We start from the raw sequence: 22,008 nt of genomic DNA on the forward strand, positions 1-22,008 counted from the left end.
CCGTCTCTCTCTCGCTCCCCGTCTCTCTCTCGCTCCCCGTCTCTCTCTCGCTCCCCGTCTCTCTCTCGCTCTCCGTCTCTCTCTCGCTCTCTGTCTCTCTCTCGCTCTCTGTCTCTCTCTCGCTCCCCGTCTCTCTCTCGCTCCCCGTCTCTCTCGCTCCCCGTCTCTCTCTTGCTCTCTGTCTCTCGCTCTCTGTCTCTCTTTCGCACTCCGTCTCTCTCTCGCTCTCTGTCTCTCTGTCTCTCTCTCGCTCTCTGTCTCTCTCTCGCTCTCCGTCTCTCTCGCACTCTCTGTCTCTCTCTCTCTCTCTCTCGCGCTCTCTGTCTCTCTCTCTCTCTCGCTCTCTGTCTCTCTCTCGCTCTCTGTCTCTCTCTCTCGCACTCTCTGTCTCTCTCTCTCGCACTCTCTGTCTCTCTCTCTCGCTCTCTGTCTCTCTCGCTCGCTCTCTGTCTCTCTCGCTCGCTATCCGTCTCTCTCTCTCGCTCTCCGTCTCTCTCTCTCGCTCTCCGTCTCTCTCTCGCTCTTTGTCTCTCGCTCTCTGTCTCTCGCTATGTCTCTCTCTCTCACGCGCTCTGTCTCTCTCTCGCTCTCTCTCTCGCTCTCTGTCTCTCTCTCTCTCGCTCTCTGTCTCTCTCGCTCTCTGTCTCTCTTGCTCTCTGTCTCTCTTGCTCTCTGTCTCTCTCGCTCTCTGTCTCTCTCGCTCGCTCTCTGTCTCTCTCGCTCGCTCTCTGTCTCTCTCTCTCGCTCTCTGTCTCTCTCGCTCTCTGTCTCTCTCGCTCTCTGTCTCTCTTGCTCTCTGTCTCTCTGTCTCTCCGTCTCTCTATCTCTCTCGCTCTCTCTCACTTTCCATCTCTCTCGCTCTCTGTCTCTCTCGCTCTCTGTCTCTCTCGCTCGCGCTGTCTCTCTCGCTCTCTCTCTCTCTGTCTCTCTCGCTCGCTCTGTCTCTCTCGCTCTATCTCTCTCGCTCTGTTTCTCTCGCTCTGTCTCTCTCGCTCTGTCTCTCTCACTCTGTCTCTCTCGCTCTCTGTCTCTCTCGCTCTCTGTCTCTCTCACTCACTCTCTGTCTCTCTCTCTCACTCTCTGTCTCTCTCTCTCACTCTCTGTCTCTCTCTCTCACTCTCTGTCTCTCTCACTCGCTCTCTGTCTCTCTCTCTTGCTCTCTGTCTCTCTCGCTCGCTCTCCGTCTCTCTCGCTCTATGTCTCTCTCGCTCGCTCTCTGTCTCTCTAACTCTCGGTCTCTCGCTCTCGGTCTCTCTCTCTCGCTCTCTCTCTCTCGCTCTCTCGCTCTCTGTCTCTCTTGCTCTCTGTCTCTCTGTCTCTCCGTCTCTCCGTCTCTCTCTCACCCTCCGTCTCTCTCGCTCTCACTCTCTCTCAATTCAATTCAAGGGGCTTTATTGGCATGGGAAACACATGTTAACATTGCCACAGCTGGTGAAGATAAGATAAGATAATAAACAAAAGTGAAATAAACAATACAAAAGTACAGTAAACATTACACTCACAAAAGTTCCAAAAGAATAAAGACATTTCAAATGTCGTATTATGTCTATATACAGTGTAATGATGTGCAAATAGTTAAGTACAAAAGGGAAAATAAATAAACATAAATATGGGTTGTATTTACAATGGTGTTTGTTCTTCACTGGTTGCCCCTTTCTTGTGGCAACAGGTCACAAATCTTGCTGCTGTGATGGAACACGTGGTATTCCATCCAGTAGATATGGGAGTTGATCAAAACCGGGTTTGTTTTCTAATTCTTTGTGGATCTGTGTAATCTGAGGGAAATATGTGTCTCTAATATGGTCATACATTTGGCAGGAAGTTAGGAAGTGCAGCTCAGTTTCCACCTCATTTTGTGGGCAGTGAGCACATAGCCTGTCTTCTCTTGAGAGCCAGGTCTGCCTACGGAGGCCTTTCTCAATAGCAAGGCTATGCTCACTGAGTCTGTACATAGTCAAAGCTTTCGTTAATTTCGGGTCAGTCACAGCAGTCATATATTCTGCCACTGTGCACTCTCTGTTTAAGGCCAAATAGCATTCTAGTTTGCTCAGTTTTTTGCTTAATGTTTTCAAGTAATTGTATTTTTGTTTCTCATGATTTGGTTGGGTCTAATTGTGTTTCTGTCCTGGGGCTGTGCAGGGTCTGTTTGTGTTTATGAACAGAGCCCCATGACCAGCTTGCTTAGGGGGCTCTTCTCCAGGTTCATCTCTCTGTAGGTGATGGCTTTGTTATGGAAGGTTTGGTAATCGCTTCCTTTCAGGTGGTTGTAGAATTTAACGGCTCTTTTCTGGAGTTTGATAATTAGCGGGTGTCGACCTAATTCTGCTCTGCATGCATTATTTGGTGTTTCACGTTGTAAAGTCTCTCTCTCTCTCTCTCTCTCTGTCTCTCTCTCTCTCTCTCTCTCTCTCTCTCTCTCTCTGTCTCTCTCTCTCTCTCTCTCTCTCTCTCTCTCTCTCAGCCATCTGTTTTGGTTTCAGCTTAAGCGATTAGCGTTACAACACTAAGGCACTGTTTCAGGGCTCACTTTAAAACTCCAGGCTTTGTCTTCATCAAAATACCAGCTAATTTTGCCCTGCCTCAAAATCCCTGGGCTTTGAAAAGTCTACTTAAGATCTTTACAGGGCTGTACTCACATATACACATTCAAACAGTAATAAACACAGAGGTACACACATTCCCACACTCACACTCACACACACACGCATAGCTCTAAAGGGCAATCTGGGCCAGCAAGACATCTCAGTCAGCTGAACAAAAACTTCCATGAGTAGTCTGGCTGACTCAAACTAAATGATTCTGCTGCTCTGTCATTGGTTTACTTTAATCTGACATCATTGAAGTAATTTGAGGAGGGGAACAAGGCCGGACTAGCATTCAAGAGAGAACCTCAGGTTCTGACTCAATGAGGAGAAGAAACTAATGTCTGAGAGCAGCGTTTGTTTGGAGCAATTGGTAGCCAGGTAATTATATGAGTGTGCATTAGCCTTACACGGCTTCATCCTTACATAGCTTTATACAGCGCCTTGCAAAATAATTCATCCCCCTTGGCGTTTTTCCTATTTTGTTGCATTACAACCTGTAATTTAAATTGATTTTTTTTGGGGGGGGGGGGGTTTCATGTAATGGACATACACAAAATAGTCCAAATTGGTGAAGTGAAATGGAAAAAATTACTTGTTTAAAAAAAAAATACAAACGGAAAAGTGGTGCGTGCATATGTATTCACCCCTTTGCTATGAAGCCCCTAAATAAGATCTGATGCAACCAATTACCTTCTTAAGTAACATAATTAGAAATATAAAGTCCACCTGTGTGCAATCTAAGTGTCACATGATCTCAGTATATCTACACCTGTTCTGAAAGGCCCCATAGTCTGCACCAAAACTAAGTAAGGGGCACGATGAAGACCAAGGAGCTCTCCAAACAGGTCAGGGACAAAGTTGTGGAGAAGTACAGATCAGGATTGGGTTATAAACATCCCACGGAGCACCATTAAATCCATTATTAAAAAAATGGAAAGAATATGGCACCACAACAAACCTGCCAAGAGAGGGCCGCCCACCAAAATTCTCGGACCAGGCAAGGAGGGCATTAATCAGAGAGGCAACAAAGAGACCAATGATGACCCTGAAGTATCGGACCACTTTAAGCTGTACACGCCACAGAGCTGGGCTTTATGGAAGAGTGGCCAGAAAAAAAAGTCATTGCTTAAAGAAAAAAATAAGAAAGCACGTTTGGTGTTTGCCAAAAGACATGAGGGAGACTCCCCAAACATATGGAAGAAGGTACTCTGGTCAGATGAGACTAAAATTGAGCTTTTTGGCCATCAAGGAAAACGTTATGTCTGGCGCAAACTCAACGCCTCTCATCACCCCGAGAACACCATTCTCACAGTGAAGCATAGTGGTGGCAGCATCATGCTGTGGGGATGTTTTTCAACGGTAGGGACTGGCAAACTGGTCATAATTGAAGGAATGATGGATGATGCTAAATTCAGAGAAATTCTTGAAGGAGACCTGTTTCAGTCTTCCAGAAATTTGAGACTGGGACGGAGGTTCACCTTCCAGCAGGACAATGACCCTAAGCGTACTGTGTGTGTGTGTCCGGATATACAGTAGAGTACTTTATCAGATCCTATATATTAATATTGTTACAGTAGAGTACTTTACCAGATCCTATATTCTGTAGTCTAGTCCCTACAGAGTGTATTAATATTGCTGTTTCTTAATGTCAACAGTTGTTGATGAATATCATGGTGCTAAAATGACTTTACATGTTTCGATTCACTGAGAGTCTTTTTGAGTGGTCCAGCTCCGGCTATGAATGATTGTCACGTCCTGACCCTAGTAAGATGTCAATTTCTATAGTAGTGTAGGGCAGGGCGTGACAGGGGGTGTTTTTGGTTTATCTATGTTTTCTATTTCTATGTTTAGGTTCTAGTTTGTCTATTTTTATGTTGGGATTGTTTAGGGGTTGATCTCTAATTGGAGGCAGCAGATCCTCATTGCCTCTGATTAGAGATCAGTTTTTTTCTCATTGTGGTTGGTGGGTTATTGTCTTTTGAGTAGTGTGCTGCGTCACGGTTTGTTGTTTTCCTATTTTCAAGTTATTCAGTGTATTGCATTCAGTTTCACTTTTAATAAATATGTGGAACTACGAAAACGCTGCATCTTGGTCCGATCCTTCGAACAGCCGTGACAGACCCAGTGATTCAGTGTGGAATTAATACCAGATATTGTCATTCAAGAACTAGAATATTTTGAAGGGCTTTTAGAGGTTTCACAGTTGCAATTGGTGTGTTATGGTTTGGTTCTTGAAGAAATACAACTTTTTAAAGGAGTTCTTCCTCATGTGGATAATCTAAGTTGATAGTAGGAATAACTGTGCTGGGCTTGTTTTCTAGCTTCACTTTGAATCGTTTGTAGTTCTGAGGCTGATACACTTTTAACGTCCACTGTGTAACTGTACATTGATTCACATGCACTGTGTGAACTCAAACTCTCCTCTCCTCTCTGTGTAACTGTACATTAAACTGTCTCTCCTCTCCTCTCTTCTCTTCAGGTTCACTGGTCCTAACCTGCCATCTCCAATCATCAGCAGTAAGAACTGGCTAAGACTACACTTTACCTCTGATGGAAACCACAAGCTGAGGGGCTTCAGTGCCCAGTACCAAGGTATGACACACACACATGTATACATTCACACACGTCCCCAGGCTCATCACTCAGAGGGTCGTAGTTCAGGGCAGAAAACAGATGAACAGGAAAATGGATTAGTGTGTCCAAATGCAAAATACAAACCTCAATCTCATCTAATCTCACCTCCACTCTTCCTCTCATCTTCTCACAGATCAAAACAAGGGATGAGGAGAGGGGAAAAAGAGGGAGAGAGTGGAAGATTGAGAGAGAGAAAAAATGAGAGCGAGAGGGAGTGGAAGAGAGAGAGAGAGAAAAAATGAGAGAGAGAGAGCGAGAGGGAGAGTGGAAGAGAGAGAGACACACAGAGAGAGAGAGAGACAGAGAAAGAGCGAGAGGAAGAGAGACAAAAAGAGGGAGGCAGAGGAGAGGAAGGGAAGATAGGATTACAGGTCCTGTGTTAGTTAAATGTATACAACGGGTGGTTCTAATCCTGAATGCTGATTTTGTTAAAACGTTTTAGCCGGTGTCTATTCCACAAGTTACCACCGGCTAAATCTATTAAGTTAAAAAGCCTATTTACTCTGTTACATCTGACTGCGCATTCCGCTGTCTCATCAGCCCAGCCAGGCAATTTATAAACTTGATCTAAACTATAAAAAGCATCTAGACATTATCTCACATTTTTATTAGACTAACATTTGCAAAATTGTTTCAATATTCAAATATGATCTCTAGCTGTCCCATAATAATGAACGTGTCGGGACGAGACAGACAAGCAGCGTTTCTCAGCCAGTCAAAATCATGAATCAATTGGCATCATTTTTATGGATATATACAAAGAAAGTTAAAACGAAACGAAGTGCAATTAGTATGCAGTCTTTCCAGTTTCAGTGTTTGAAGTGATTGAAATAAATGTCACTAGAAAACAGCTTGAACAAAAGCAAATGCAGCTACTGTTGTTATTCTGTCTGCACTGTTTGACGTGACTGTAACTCAGCCATAGTTGGCTAGCTAGCAGGCAAGGGATAAGAACGCCGCCAGCCAGTATGGCAATGGAACAAGTAGAACGAACGACATAGATACAGAACAAAAACACTGAACGACTGGGTCATTGCAAAAATCACTGAAGCTGGAGACTCATATCTCCCTCACTAACTTTAAGCATCAGCTGTCAGAGCAGCTCACAGATCACTGCACCTGTACATAGCCCATCTGTAAACAGCCCATCCAACTACCTCATCCCCATATTGTTATTTATTTTTTGGTCCTTTGCACCCCACTATCTCTACTTGCACATTCATCTTCTGCACATCTATCACTCTAGTGTTTAATTGATAAATTGTAATTATTTCGCCACTATGGCCTATTTATTGCCCTACCTCCCTTACCTCATTTGCACACACTACATATAGATTTTTTATATTGTGTTATTGACTGTACGTTTGTTTATTCAATGTGTAACTCTGTGTTGTTGTTTGTGTCATACTGCTTTGCTTTATTTTAGCCAGGTCGCAGTTGTAAATGAGAACTTGTTCTCAACTAGCCTACCTGGTTAAATAAAGGACTTGTTCTCAACTGGCCTACCTGGTTAAATAAAGGACTTGTTCTCAACTGGCCTACCTGGTTAAATAAAGGTTAAGGTAAAACATTTTTTTAAACTTCTCTGTTAAAACGAACCAATAAAATGAACGACCAGCCGGTTTGGCTTGCAACCATAGATTTGTGTCAGGACTATATCTTGTGGAAGGATGAAATAGTATGAATAAACGTAATCATAATAATGTTGTTATTAATGAAAATATGTCAATCATTGTTTGATTATGTTGGTAACCCGTTGTATAAAAGTGATAATGTCCTTGAAGCTGGTGTTTTGGAGGATATATTGGACGGTCTGCCGGCCCTCGACAACACCCGTGCCAATATATCCTACAAACACGTTTTTCTCAGGCATTATCACTTAAATATAAATCCATTACTGAAATCAGAGAGAGGAGGAGGACTAAGACTTTAATTAGATTAACGAATGGCCTCCTCCCTCATTCTCCCCTCCATCCCCCCCACATGGTATCCTTTCACACAATCCTCGATAGACACAGCTCATTTCAAATGAGTCACATTTGATATTATATCCGCTCTCTTACATTTATAACCCTCACACTCTTTTCTTCTATCCATCTGCATGTCTGTTTCCTCTCTCCATCTGCATGTCTGTCTCTCTCTGTTTCCTCTCTCCATCTGCATGTCTGTTTCCTCTCTCTCCATCTGCATGTCTGTTTCCTCTCTCTCCATCTGCATGTCTGTTTCCTCTCTCCATCTGCATGTCTGTTTCCTCTCTCCCTCTGCATGTCTGTCTCCTCTCTGTTTCCTCTCTCCATCTGCATGTCTGTTTCCTCTCTCTCCCTCTGCATGTCTGTTTCCTCTCTCTCCCTCAACATGTCTGTTTCCTCTCTCCCTCTGCATGTCTGTTTCCTCTCTCCCTCTGCATGTCTGTTTCCTATTTCCCTCAACATGTCTGTCTCTGTTTCCTCTCTCTCCATCTGCATGTCTGTCTCTCTCTGTTTCCTCTCTCCCTCTCCATGTCTGTCTCTCTCTGTTTCCTCTCTCCCTCAACATGTCTGTCTCGCTCTGTTTCCTCTCTCCCTCTGCATGTCTGTTTCCTCTCTCTCCCTCTGCCTGTCTGTTTCCTCTCTCTCCCTCTGCATGTCTGTTTCCTCTCTCTCCCTCTACATGTCTGTCTCTCTCTGTTTGTTCTTTACATGTCTGTCTCTCTCTCTGTTTCCTCTCCCCCTCTACATGTCTCTCTCTCTGTTTCCTCTCCCCCTCTACATGTCTCTCTCTCTGTTTCCTCTCCCCCTCTACATGTCTCTCTCTCTGTTTCCTCTCCCCCTCTACATGTCTCTCTCTCTGTTTCCTCTCCCCCTCTACATGTCTCTCTCTCTGTTTCCTCTCCCCCTCTACATGTCTCTCTCTCTGTTTCCTCTCCCCCTCTACATGTCTCTCTCTCTGTTTCCTCTCCCCCTCTACATGTCTCTCTCTCTGTTTCCTCTCCCCCTCTACATGTCTCTCTCTCTGTTTCCTCTCCCCCTCTACATGTCTCTCTCTCTGTTTCCTCTCCCCCTCTACATGTCTCTCTCTCTGTTTCCTCTCTCTCTTTTTCTCTGTCTCTCCGATCCACTCATCTCCTTTTCTCACAATGCACCTTCATATCTCTATTTTAACAAACCTAACTTATTGGTAAATCTCAGCAAGGCCTCAGTGCTATAGGTTCACAGGGTGTGTCAGGAATATTGTTGCTATTTTCACTGTTACAATTATCGGCGCACTTGCTTCCGTTGGCGTGAAAGGGCCGGGTTTTGATGAATGAACAAGTTGTGGGTGTGTCGAGGCTTGGCCCCCTCACTGGCCAATCAAAATGTGCTCCATGGTGTTCTCATTGTGTACGTACAGTATTTTATGTATTGCCTTGGAATCAACTCCAATTCCAATGTTAGTCTGTTATAGTTTGATATCCTCTCTAGGGCAGGCGGGACGAATTCGTCCCACCTACGCAACAGCCAGTCTAATCCAGTGGCGCGATTTTCAAATACCTTAGAAATGCTATTACTTCAATTTCTCAAACATATGACTATTTTACAGCTATTTAAAGACAAGACTCTCGTTAATCTAACCACACTGTCCGATTTCAAAAAGGCTTTACAACGAAAGCAAAACATTAGATTATGTCAGCAGAGTACCAAGCCAGAAATAATCAGACACCCATTTTTCAAGCTAGCATATAATGTCACAAAAACCCAGAAGACAGGTAAATGCAGCACTAACCTTTGATGATCTTCATCAGATGACAACCCTAGGACATTATGTTATACAATACATGCATGTTTTGTTCAATCAAGTTCATATTTATATCAAAAACCAGCTTTTTACATTGGCATGTGACGTTCAGAACTAGCATACCCCCCCAAACTTCCGGGGAATTTACTAACAATTTACTAAATTACTCACGATAAACGTTCACAAAAAGCAGAACAGTTATTTTAAGAATTATAGATACAGAACTCCTCTATGCACTCGATATGTCCGATTTTAAAATAGCTTTTTGGTGAAAGCACATTTTGCAATATTCTAAGTACATAGCCCAGCCATCACGGGCTAGCTATTTAGACACCCGGCAAGTTTAGCACTCACCAATATCAGATTTACTATTACAAAAGTTTGATTACCTTTTGTTGTCTTCGTCAGAATGCACTCCCAGGACTGCTACTTCAATAACAAATGTTGGTTTGGTCCAAAATAATCCATCGTTATATCCGAATAGCGGCGTTTTGTTCGTGCGTCCCAGACACTATCCGAAATGGTAAATCAGGGTCGCGCGCATGGCGCAATTCGTGACAAAAAAAATCTAAATATTCCATTACCGTACTTCGAAGCATGTCAACCGCTGTTTAAAATCCATTTTTATGCCATTTTTCTCGTAAAAAAAGCGATAATATTCCGACCGGGAATCTCCATTTAGCTAAACAGAGGAAAGAAAACAAAGCTTTCGGTCGACGCGGGCACGAGCCTGAGTCTCACAGTACTGTAACCAGCCACTACCCAAACGCGCTACTTTTTTTCAGCCAGAGCCTGCAAAGCCACGATTCAGCATTTTGCCGCCTTCTGAGAGCGCATGGGAGCCGTAGGAAGTGTCACGGTACAGCTAAGATCCTCACTCTTCAATAAACAGAGACAAGAAGAACGACACCTTGTCAGACAGGCCACTTCCTGCATGAAATCTTCTCAGGTTTTTGCCTGCCATATGAGTTCTGTTATACTCACCGACACCATTCAAACAGTTTTAGAAACTTTAGGGTGTTTTCTATCCAAAGCCAATAATTATATGCATATTCTAGTTACTGGGCAGGAGTAGTAACCAGATTAAATCGGGTACGTTTTTTATCCAGCCGTGTCAATACTGCCCCCTAGCCCTAACAGGTTAAATGGCTTACAGAAACGAAATAACAAAATGTAGACCTATATTAGCTAAATACATTAAGTTGAACCCATTTGCAGTCCACATTGTTCTAAGCAATTGTATGTCTTTAATAACATTCTCACTGATATAGGGGCTAGGTCTACTGTAAATTACATTATGGCTGAGCATAGACATGCCAAACATTGTCAATAACCAAGATTCAATTAATTATTGATAAGGTGCAGGCTCAGGGTCAGGCAGAGAGGTCATGGGGGCGGGTACAGGGTCAGGACAGGCAAGGCAAGGGTCAAAAACCAGGAGGATGAGAAAAGAGAGACTGGGGAAAAGTGGGAGCTGAGACAACCGCTGGTTGGCTTGACAAACAAGATGAACTGGCAACAGACAAACAGAGAACACAGGTATAAATACACAGGAGATAATGGGGAAGACGGGCGACACATGGACGGGTGAAACAGATCAGGGCGTGACAAAAGTGAAAACAGGTTTTTAGACATTTTTGAACATTTATTAAAAATAAATATATCTTATTTACATAAGTATTAAGATCCATTGCTATGAGACTCAAAATTGAGCTCAGGTGCATCCTGTTTCCATTGATCATCCTTGAGATGTTTCTACAACTTGATTGAAGTCCACCTGTGGTAAATTCAATTGATTGGACATGATTTGGAAAGGCACACACCTGTCTATATAAGGTCACACAGTTGACAGTGCATATCAGAGCAAAAACCAAACCATGAGGTCGAAGGAGTTGTCCGTAGAGCTCCGAGACAGGATTGTGTCGAGGCACAGATCTGGGGAAGGGTACCACAAACTCTATGCAGCATTGAAGGTCCCCAAGAACAGTGGCCTCCATCATTATTAACCTCTATGGGCTAGGTGGGACGCTAGCGTGCCACCCGTGGTGCACTCCATCAACAGCAGGTGCATTTCAAGAGCGGCAAATTTGAATCCAAATAAATGTCAAAATTCAAATTTTTCAAACATACAACTATTTTACACCCTTTGAAAGATAAACATCTCCTTAATCTAACCACGTTTTACGATTTCAAAAAGGTTTTACGGCGAAAGCATAAATTTAGAGTATGTTAGGACAGTACATTTACAAGAGTTGTGTGTAATGTTTTGTCAAGTCAAAGACAGGGTCACCAAAACCATAAAACCAGCTAAAATGATGCACTAACCTTTTACAATCTCCATCAGATGACACTCCTAGGACATTATGTTAGACAATGCATGCATTTTTAGTTCTATCAAGTTCATATTTATATCCAAAAACAGCGTTTTACTATGGCATTGATGTTGAGGAAATCGTTTCCCTCCAATAACCGGCAGTCAAGTCAGCGTCACAAATTAAATAATTAAAATTAGAAAACATTGGTAAAATATTATATTGTCATTTAAAGAATTATAGATTTACATCTCTTGAACGCAATCAACTTGCCAGATTTAAAAATAACCTTACTGGGAAATCACACTTTGCAATAATCTGAGCACTGCGCCCAGAAAAATACGCGTTGCGATACAGACTAGACGTCATGTTGGGGAGATCTAAAATCGAAAATACTATGTAAATAATCCATTACCTTTGATTCTCTTCATCAGATGTCACTTCCAGGTATCACAGGTCCATAACGAATGTAGTTTTGTTCAAAAAAGCTCATCATTTATGTCCAAAAATCTCCGTCTTGTTAGCACATGATCTAAGCCAGCCGGACTTCTCGTCACGAACGAGGGGAAAAAATATATTTCCGTTCGTTCAAACATGTCAAACGTTGTATAGCATAAATCATTAGGGCCTTTTTTAACCAGAACATGAATAATATTCAAGGTGGACGAATGCATACTCTTTTATAACGTATTGGAACGAGGGTACCCAACATGAACTCGCGCGCCAGGTGTCTAATGGGACATCATCGTTCCATGGCTCTTGTTCGGTCAGATCTCCCTCCAGAAGACTCAAAACACTTTGTAAAGGCTGGTGACATCTAGTGGAAGCAATAGGAAGTGCCAAAATATTCCTCAGCCCCTGTGTTTTTCAATGGGATAGGTTTAAAGTCAATACAACACATCAGGTATCCACTTCCTGTCAGAAAATGTCTCAGGGTTTTGCCTGCCAAATGAGTTCTGTTATACTCACAGACACCATTCAAACAGTTTTAGAAACTTTAGAGTGTTTTCTATCCATATATAATAAGTATATGCATATTCTAGTTACTGGGTAGGATTAGTAACCAGATTAAATCGGGTACATTTTTTTTATCCAGACGTGCAAATGCTGCCCCCTAGCCCTAACAGGTTAAATGGAAGAAGTTTGGAACCACCAAGACTCTTACTAGAGCTGGCCGCCCAACCAAACTGAGCAATCATGGGAAAAGGGCCATGGTCAGTGAGATGACCAAGAACCCGAAGCATGGTGGTGGCGGCAGCATGCTGCGGGGATGTTTTTCAGCGGCAGGGACTGGGAGACTAGTCAGGATCAAGGTGAAGATGAACGGAGCAAAGTACAGAGACATCCTTGATGAAAACCTGCTCCAGAGTGCTCAGGACCTCGGACTGGGGTGATGGTTCACCTTCCAACAGGACAACGACCCTAAGCACACAGCCAACACAACAAAGGAGATGCTTCGGGGCAATTCTCTGAATTTCCTTGAGTGGCCCAGCCTGTGCCCGGACTTGAACCCGATCGAACATCTCTGGAGAGACCTGAAAATAGCTTTGCAGCAACGCTCCCCATCCAACCTCACAGAACTTGAGAGGATCTGTATTGAAGTGTGCCATGCTTATAGAGTCATACCAAAGAAGTCTCAATGCTGTAATCGCTGCCAAAGGTGTTTCAACAAAGTACTGAGTAAAGGGTCTGAATACTTATGTAAATGTAATATTTCAGTTTTTTTCTTTTTAATAAATTATCAAAAATGTCTAAAACAGTTTTTGCTCTGTCATTATGTAGTATTGTGTATAGGTGATGAGGGGGACAAAATGATTTAATAAATTTAACAACGTAACAAAATATGGAAACCGTCAGAGGGTCTGAATACTTCGTGAAGACACTGCATGAACCTAATCAGAACCATCTCCAGATCAGATCGCATTCACACATCACCAGATCAGATTGCATTCACACCATCTCCAGATCAGATCGCATTCACACCCACACCATCTCCAGATCAGATCGCATTCACACATCTCCAGATTAGATCGCATTCACACATCTCCAGATCAGATCGCATTCACACCATCTCCAGATCAGATCGCATTCACACCCACACCATCTCCAGATCAGATTGCATTCACACATCTCCAGATTAGATCGCATTCACACATCTCCAGATCAGATCGCATTCACACCCACACCATCTCCAGATCAGGTCGCATTCACACCCACACCATCTCCAGATCAGATCGCATTCACACCATCTCCAGATCAGATCGCATTCGCACCATCTCCAGATCAGATCGCATTCGCACCATCTCCAGATCAGACCGCATCCACACCATCTCCAGATCAGATCGCATTCACACCATCTCCAGATCAGATCGCATTCACACCATCTCCAGATCAGATCGCATTCACACCATCTCCAGATCAGATCGCATTCACACCATCTCCAGATCAGATCGCATTGCAAATCGCCACAGACGTTAGCACCGTAAAACCAGGAAGGTGAATCCTTCTAATAAGTCTGGATGTAACAAAATTTAATGAAAAATAAACAATACATTTTTTGTGGGAGGAAAATGTAATTATATCATAAAATCAGTCATTGCTTTGCAATCAGCTTTTGTTACAGTAGGCCTAAGGGAAGCCTTGAGTTTCGAACATATGAAATGGACAACAAGCTATTTTTACAGGTTACAGATAACTTCAAAATATGAGGTATACCGGTATTCACAGAGGTTCTCATCTCTTGTTTCATGATGGGCACGGACATGTTGCCTACATCATGGAGGGGGTTTTACGCACGTACGAAACGGGACCTGCATGGCTAAAATAATGTGGCCCTGAGCTACAATGCAGAGATCAGAAGGGAATGTGAGCTCACTGTTTTACTCCTCTCAAACTTTAGATTTTATTAAAACTTTGGTGATTAAGATTTATTTCCAAGCGGTCTCAGAAACCAAACGCTTTATCGACAGTCTTTCATTTTTTTTTTTATTTAACTTGGTAAGTCAGTTAACAAATTCTTAGTTGCAATGACAGTCTACCAGGGAAGAGTGGGTTAACTACCTTGTTCAGGGACAGAACAACAGATTTTTACCTTGTCAGCTCTGGGTTTCGATCCAGCAAGATTTTGGTTATTGTCCCAACGCTCTAACCACTAGGCTACCTGCCACCCCAGTCTCCTCTACTGAATTGGGCAGACCCAAAAAAAGGCCTTCACTGAGAGAAGGGCGGCTTTGCTTGGTTTTCAATCAAATGAAATCAAATGGTAAAAAATATGACGTTTTTATTTTTGCTGAAATACAAAGTTTACAGGCACCAGAGGCACAATATGCTACTCTTGTTCCATGCTCATATGGTCAGTGTGTGCCACGGCTGGATAGGCTGTGTTTCCTCTGTCACAATTCATACCATAACCAACTGCATTACTGATTACAAAAAACTGTTTTGATTGATCTTCTATATCAGGCTGGTCTTAATATCCCTATCAGGGCTGGTCTTAACCCTATCGGCGGCTATCCCAGCGGCTGGTCTTAATATCCCTATCAGGGCTGGTCTTAATATCCCTATCAGGCTGGTCTTAATATCCCTATCAGGCTGGTCTTAATATCCCTATCAGGGCTGGTCTTAATATCCCTATCAGGGCTGGTCTTAATATCCCTATCAGGCTGGTCTTAATATCCCTATCAGGCTGGTCTTAATATCCCTATCAGGCTGGTCTTAATATCCCTATCAGGCTGGTCCTAATATCCCTATCAGGCTGGTCTTAATATCCCTATCAGTGCTGGTCTTAGAGGCGAAGGTTGAGATCCATGCGTCCTCCGAAACACGACTCTGCCAATCCGTTTTTTTTTTACATAACAAAAATTGCAAACTAAGTTGCGTTTGACACTAGAGCCTCATTTAACGCCAGCCTGAAAATAGAGCAATTAAGATTTGAAGTGTGGTTTGGCATAAGTCACAGGCTTTGAACATTTTAATAATGATTTGAAAATACAAACGTTTAACCAACAAGAACAATTAGCTGTTGTTGATATATGAAATAATCAAGTAATGATGAGTGCGTTAGTTAGATATTTTAATAAACAATGCATCTAAATATCCCCCCCCCCCCCCTTTGCAATTAAGACTGAACCATTGAACACCAGGAAGAGTCGCTGCTATGTCATCAGCAGCTAATAGGGATCCTGATAAACCATTTAATACAAAAACACTATCTCATTGGGGTCTAATTGGGATATCAACAGTTCATTGTGCCCACTCTGAATTTACCCTAATGTACCACCCATACAAAGTCTAGAATTAAATATCTTATATTCATTCACATCACATTCAATGTTTTCAATGAAATATTAGTGTACTGTGGAAACCATACGCTGCCTTCCAGAATCCGTGCGGGAAATCAAGGGATGTCAAGGGGGGGGGGGGGCAAAAACGGAGCTGGTGCGCCGCGGAGAGTAACGCTATAAAGTTACAGATAAATCCGTTCTTGACAGAATCACAAGATAAAGTGATAGCTTGATCCTCGTGCTATTGTGTTTCCCCAATGGGATCCTATGAACCAGATAGTGTTAACTAATACCGTACCATCTCTCAGTGGATCTTATAATAGAAGAACCGGACAGCGTTGTAGGCTGATACAGTACCATGCTTAAGCGGACCTGCTCGGCTCGGGGTGTGTGTGTGTGGTGTGTGTGTGTGTGTGTGTGTGTGTGTGTGTGTGTGTGTGTGTGTGTGGGGTGTGGGTGGTGTGTGTGTGTGAGGTTGGGTGTGTGTGTGTGTGAGTGTGTGTGTGTGTGTGTGTGTGTGTGAGGTTGGTTGGTTGAGTGTGTGTGTGTGTGTGTGTGTGTGTGTGTGTGTGTGTGTGTGTGTGTGAGGTGTGGTGTGGTGTGAGTGTGTGTGTGTGTGTGAGGGGTTGGGTGTGTGTGTGTGTGTGTGGGTGGTGTGTGTGTGTGTGTGTGTGTGTGTGTGTGTGTGTGTGTGTGTGTGTGTGTGTGTGTGTGTGTGTGTGTGTGTGAGTGAGGTTGGTTGGTTGAGTGTGTGTGTGTGTGTGAGTGAGGTTGGTTGGTTGAGTGTGTGTGTGTGTGTGTGTGAGGTTGGGTGTGTGTGTGTGAGTGTGTGTGTGTGTGTGATGTTGGTTGAGTGTGTGTGTGTGTGAGTGTGTGTGTGTGTGTGATGTTGGTTGAGTGTGTGTGTGTGTGTGTGTGTGTGTGTGTGTGTGTGTGAGGTTGGTTGGTTGAGTGTGTGTGTGTGTGTGTGTGTGTGAGGTTGGGTGTGTGTGTGTGTGTGTGTGTGATGTTGGTTGAGTGTGTCTGTGTGTATTGTTCGTTCTAGTCTCTATTATGGTCCTATCTGTAGTCTTGGAGGGCATGCTGTCTATTTGTCTGTATACATGAGGGTCTAACAACAGATGAGACCTTGGCTTTATGGAATCAAAACACTGAGGAACGACGTGTAGGTTTGTGTGTGACTGTACATTATCCTCTGATCTCTACAGTACTGATTAAACAGGTTAACCTGACTGTACATTATCCTCTGATCTCTACAGTACTGATTAAACAGGTTAACCTGACTGTACATTATCCTCTGATCTCTAAGGTACTGATTAAACAGGTTAACCTGACTGTACATTATCCTCGGATCTCTACAGTACTGATTAAACAGGTTAACCTGACTGTACATTATCCTCTGATCTCTACAGTACTGATTAAACAGGTTAACCTGACTGTACATTATCCTCTGATCTCTACAGTACTGATTAAACAGGTTAACCTGACTGTACATTATCCTCTGATCTCTACAGTACTGATTAAACAGGTTAACCTGACTGTACATTATCCTCTGATCTCTACAGTACTGATTAAACAGGTAACCTGACTGTACATTATCTTCTGCTCTCTACAGTACTGATTGTACATTATCCTCTGCTCTCTACAGTACTGATTGTACATTATCCTCTGCTCTCTACAGTACTGGTTGTACATTATCCTCTGGTCTCTACAGCACTGATTGTACATTCTCCTCTGGTCTCTACAGTGAAGAAGATGACAGAACTGAAGTCCAGAGGAGTGAAGATGATGCCCAGTAAAGACAATCACCACAAGATATCAGTGTGTAAGTAATGTTCCTATTTGATGTACACGTGTTACCATTCATACCAGTGTGTAAGTAATGTTCCTATTTGATGTACACGTGTAAGACCATTCATACCAGATGAGTACAGCAACGTTCCGAGGACTAGAGGTCACGACGGAGTTACCGGTCAATGGAAATAGTTGTTTGTCTGTTAATGGGAACTGATGATTACATGGGGACCATGATGATCAATGGGGACCTGATGATCAATGGGGACCTGATGATCAGTGGGGACCTGATGATCAATGTGGACCTGATGATCACTGGGGACCTGATGATCAGTGGGGACCTGATGATCAATGGGGACCTGATGATCAATGGGGACCTGATGATCACATGGAGGACCTGATGATCAATGGGGACCTGACGATCAATGGGGAACTAGATGATCAATGGGGACCTGATGATCAATGGGGACCTGATGATCAATGGGGAACTGATGATCAATGGGGACCTGATGATCAATGGGGACCTGATGATCAATGGGGACCTGATGATCAATGGGGACCTGATGATCAATGGGGACCTGATGATCAATGGGGACCTGATGATCAATGGGGACCTGATGATCAATGGGGAACTGATGATCAATGGGGACCTGATGATCAATGGGGACCTGATGATCAATGGGGAACTGATGATCAATGGGGACCTGATGATCAATGGGGACCTGATGATCAATGGGGACCTGATGATCAATGGGGACCTGATGATCAATGGGGACCTGATGATCAATGGGGACCTGATGATCAATGGGGACCTGATGATCAATGGGGACCTGATGATCAATGGGGACCTGATGATCAATGGGGACCTGATGATCAATGGGGACCTGATGATCAATGGGGACCTGATGATCAATGGGGACCTGATGATCAATGGGGACCTGATGATCAATGGGGACCTGACGATCAATGGATCGGGGACATGGGACGGGTTTCAGTCCGAGACTCACAGATACATGTGGCAAGTTCTCATTGGTCCAAATTGTCTATACATTGAGGCCTTAAACGGGATACTTGGTATTTGGCCATTGGTCCAATTTTATTGCAAGGAATTCTAATTGGTCAACCACAGGCTAGGGCTGGGTTATAAACTACATCCTGTCTTTTAGTTCAGTGGAGAGAATCACTGAGGAAGAATAAACATCTACCATCTACTTTCCAGCATAACAACTATAATACATTCTCTTTGAATAAATATATTGTTCTTCCCCTGATTTGCTTTGGGGTCTGTATTGTTAAAGAATAACATCAACTGCTAACAATAGTCTTATTACCATACCTAGTCTTATTACCATACCTAGTCTTATTACCATACCTAGTCTTATTACCATACATAGTCTTATTACCATACCTAGTCTTATTACCATACCTAGTCTTATTACCATACCTAGTCTTATTACCATGCCTAGTCTTATTACCATACCTAGTCTTATTACCATACCTAGTCTTATTACCATACCTATACGTGTGGAAGTAGAGTTCCCAGTTCTTATACACTTGTTGACGTACACCTTTCGAATTGTCTTCTACAACAGTTTTTCCTGCAAAGTCACACAAAGGGGTTTCCTCTCTCCTCCCCAGTGGTGGAACGGCACAGAGAGAGAGGGATAAACGATTGTCTAAAACACAGGGAGGGATAAATGACTGTAGAAACAGAGAGAGGGGATCCGGGGAGGGATAAATGAGTGTAGAAACAGAGAGAGGAGATCCAGGGAGGGATAAATGACTGTAGAAACAGAGAGAGGGGATCCGGGGAGGGATAAATGAGTGTAGAAACAGAGAGAGGAGATCCAGGGAGGGATAAATGAGTGTAGAAACAGAGAGAGGAGATCCGGGGAGGGATAAATGACTGTAGAAACAGAGAGAGGAGAACCAGGGAGGGATAAATGAGTGTAGAAACAGAGAGAGGAGATTGAGGGTTAAAGATACAGGACGTGTTAAAGTGTGTCCCAAACAGTACGTTATTCCCTGTGTAGTGCACTACTTTCGACAAGTGCTCTGTGGGCCCTGGTCACATGTAGTGCAGCATCTAGAGAATAAGGTGCCATTTGGGACATTTTCTTAGTGTGAGTAAATATGCAGAGAGAGAGTAATGGACGACAGCACTAATTGCATGGCCTGCCCTTTTCTCCGTGGCTCAGTGGCAGTCAGAGAGAGCTATGTGTTCCAAATGGGACCCAATTCCCTATTAAGTGCACTACTTATGACTTGTGTTGGTTGAAGGTATTACACTACATAGGGAATAGGGTGCCACTCTCCATTATCTTCAGTCACTGAGTCTTCATGTACATTTCTAACACCTTCCGCAGGAGAAGAACTGGCGAGGGAGTGAATGAGAGGGCCTCTCTGCCCTTTTTTCTATGTATTTCCCTCTTCCTCCCACCCTTGTCTTCCTCTTTCACCTCTTCCTCCCACCCTTGTCTTCCTCTTTCACCTCTTCCTCCCACCCTTGTCTTCCTCTTTCACCTCTTCCTCCCACCCTTGTCTTCCTCTTTCACCTCTTCCTCCCACCCTTGTCTTCCTCTTTCACCTCTTCCTCCCACCGTTGTCTTCCTCTTTCACCTCTTCCTCCCACCCTTGTCTTCCTCTTTCACCTCTTCCTCCCACCGTTGTCTCCCTCTTTCACCTTTTCCTATTATCTGCTGTGAAAATACTTTCTCCTTAACTTAACAAGTCCTTACCCCTATTCCTCTGTTCTACTCCTCCTTCCTGCTTCGTGTGGACTCTCGCACTTCCTCACCTTTCTGCATCCTCACTAATCTCCCTCCTCAAGATAATCTTTCTACTCCTCTAGTCCTCTACCTCCATCACCTCATACCGATCTCAACTAGTCCTCTACCTCCATCACCTCATACCCATCTCCTCTACCTCCATCACCTCATACCCATCTCCTCTAGTCCTCTACCTCCATCACCTCATACCCATCTCCTCTAGTCCTCTACCTCCATCACCTCATACCCATCTCCTCTACCTCCATCACTTCATACCCATCTCCTCTACCTCCATCACTTCATACCCATCTCCTCTACCTCCATCACCTCATACCCATCTCCTCTAGTCCTGTAGTCCTCTACCTCCATCACCTCATACCCAACTCCTCTAGTCCTCTACCTCCATCAAATCATACCCATCTCCTCTAGTCCTGTAGTCCTCTACCTCCATCACCTCACACCCATCTCCTCTAGTCCTCTACCTCCATCACCTCATACCCATCTCCTCTACCTCCATCACCTCATACCCATCTCCTCTACCTCCATCACCTCATACCCATCTCCTCTACCTCCATCACCTCATTTCCATCTCCTCTAGTCCTCTACCTCCATCACCTCATACCCATCTCCTCTAGTCTTCTACCTCCATCACCTTATACCCATCTCCTCTAGCCCTCTACCTACATCACCTCGTACCCATCTCCTCTAGTCCTCTACCTCCATCACCTCATACCCATCTCCTCTGGTCCTCTACCTCCATCACCTCATACCCATCTCCTCTACCTCCATCACTTCATACCCATCTCCTCTACCTCCATCACCTCATACCCATCTCCTCTACCTCCATCACCTCATACCCATCTCCTCTACCTCCATCACTTCATACCCATCTCCTCTAGTCCTCTACCTCCATCACCTCATACCGATCTCCTCTAGTCCTCTACCTCCATCACCTCATACCCATCTCCTCTACCTCCATCACCTCATACCCATCTCCTCTACCTCCATCACTTCATACCCATCTCCTCTACCTCCATCACCTCATACCCATCTCCTCTACCTCCATCACCTCATACCCAGCTCCTCTACCTCCATCACTTCATACCCATCTCCTCTACCTCCATCACCTCATACCCATCTCCTCTAGTCCTCTACCTCCATCACCTCATACCCATCCTCTCTACCTCCATCTTCTCATACCCATCTCCTCTAGTCCTCTACCTCCATCACCTCATACCCATCTCCTCTGGTCCTCTACCTCCATCACCTCATACCCATCTGCTCTACCTCCATCACCTCATACCCATCTCCTCTAGTCCTCTACCTCCATCACCTCATACCCATCTCCTCTGGTCCTCTACCTCCATCACCTCATACCCATCTCCTCTACCTCCATCACCTCATACCATCTCCTCTAGTCCTCTACCTCCATCACCTCATACCCATCTCCTCTACCTCCATCACCTCATACCCATCTCCTCCTTCGTCCTTCTCCTCTTTATTTTCATTCTCATTCTTCTCTCCTCCACCTCTTCCTCTCTCGGTCCTGCTGCCTTGGTTACCGACCAGTTTTTCGTTCCCCTAACGATGACAGGCCTGGCCTTTTCTCCCTCATCAATATTCAGAGCCGCCCAGAGTCCCGGCTAATCAGCCGGTGTCACATTGGCTTTGGCCCCACCTGTCGGGCCTTTGACCCCGCCCTGTCTGTTAAGGAGCCTGCCGGGGTTGGCTGTCTCACCGACCCTGTGTCACTTCCCCTTCCTGTCTCAATCAGTTGATATGTTTTAGCAGAATGCTGTCGTCTGGGAGGAAAGGGGTAAAGATATTTTGAACTAAAGACAAAAAGATGATAATGTTGATTATGATAATAAGGGCCAGA

At 44.0% G+C, this 22,008-nt stretch overlaps 1 protein-coding gene across 1 annotated transcript in view; it reads left to right on the plus strand.

Annotated features, from left to right (window-relative positions):
• Nucleotides 1-22,008, plus strand: part of csmd2 (CUB and Sushi multiple domains 2) — an 854,766-nt gene that overhangs the window by 373,165 nt on the left and 459,593 nt on the right. Inside the window, 2 exon segments of the mRNA XM_082961372.1 lie at nucleotides 5,065-5,177; nucleotides 17,315-17,392. Of these exon segments, the coding sequence (XP_082817498.1) occupies nucleotides 5,065-5,177; nucleotides 17,315-17,392 (191 nt within the window).

This window comes from Salmo salar, chromosome 14 (genome assembly GCF_965601325.2).
Source record: "Salmo salar chromosome 14, fSalSal1, whole genome shotgun sequence".
NCBI lineage: Eukaryota > Metazoa > Chordata > Actinopteri > Salmoniformes > Salmonidae > Salmo > Salmo salar.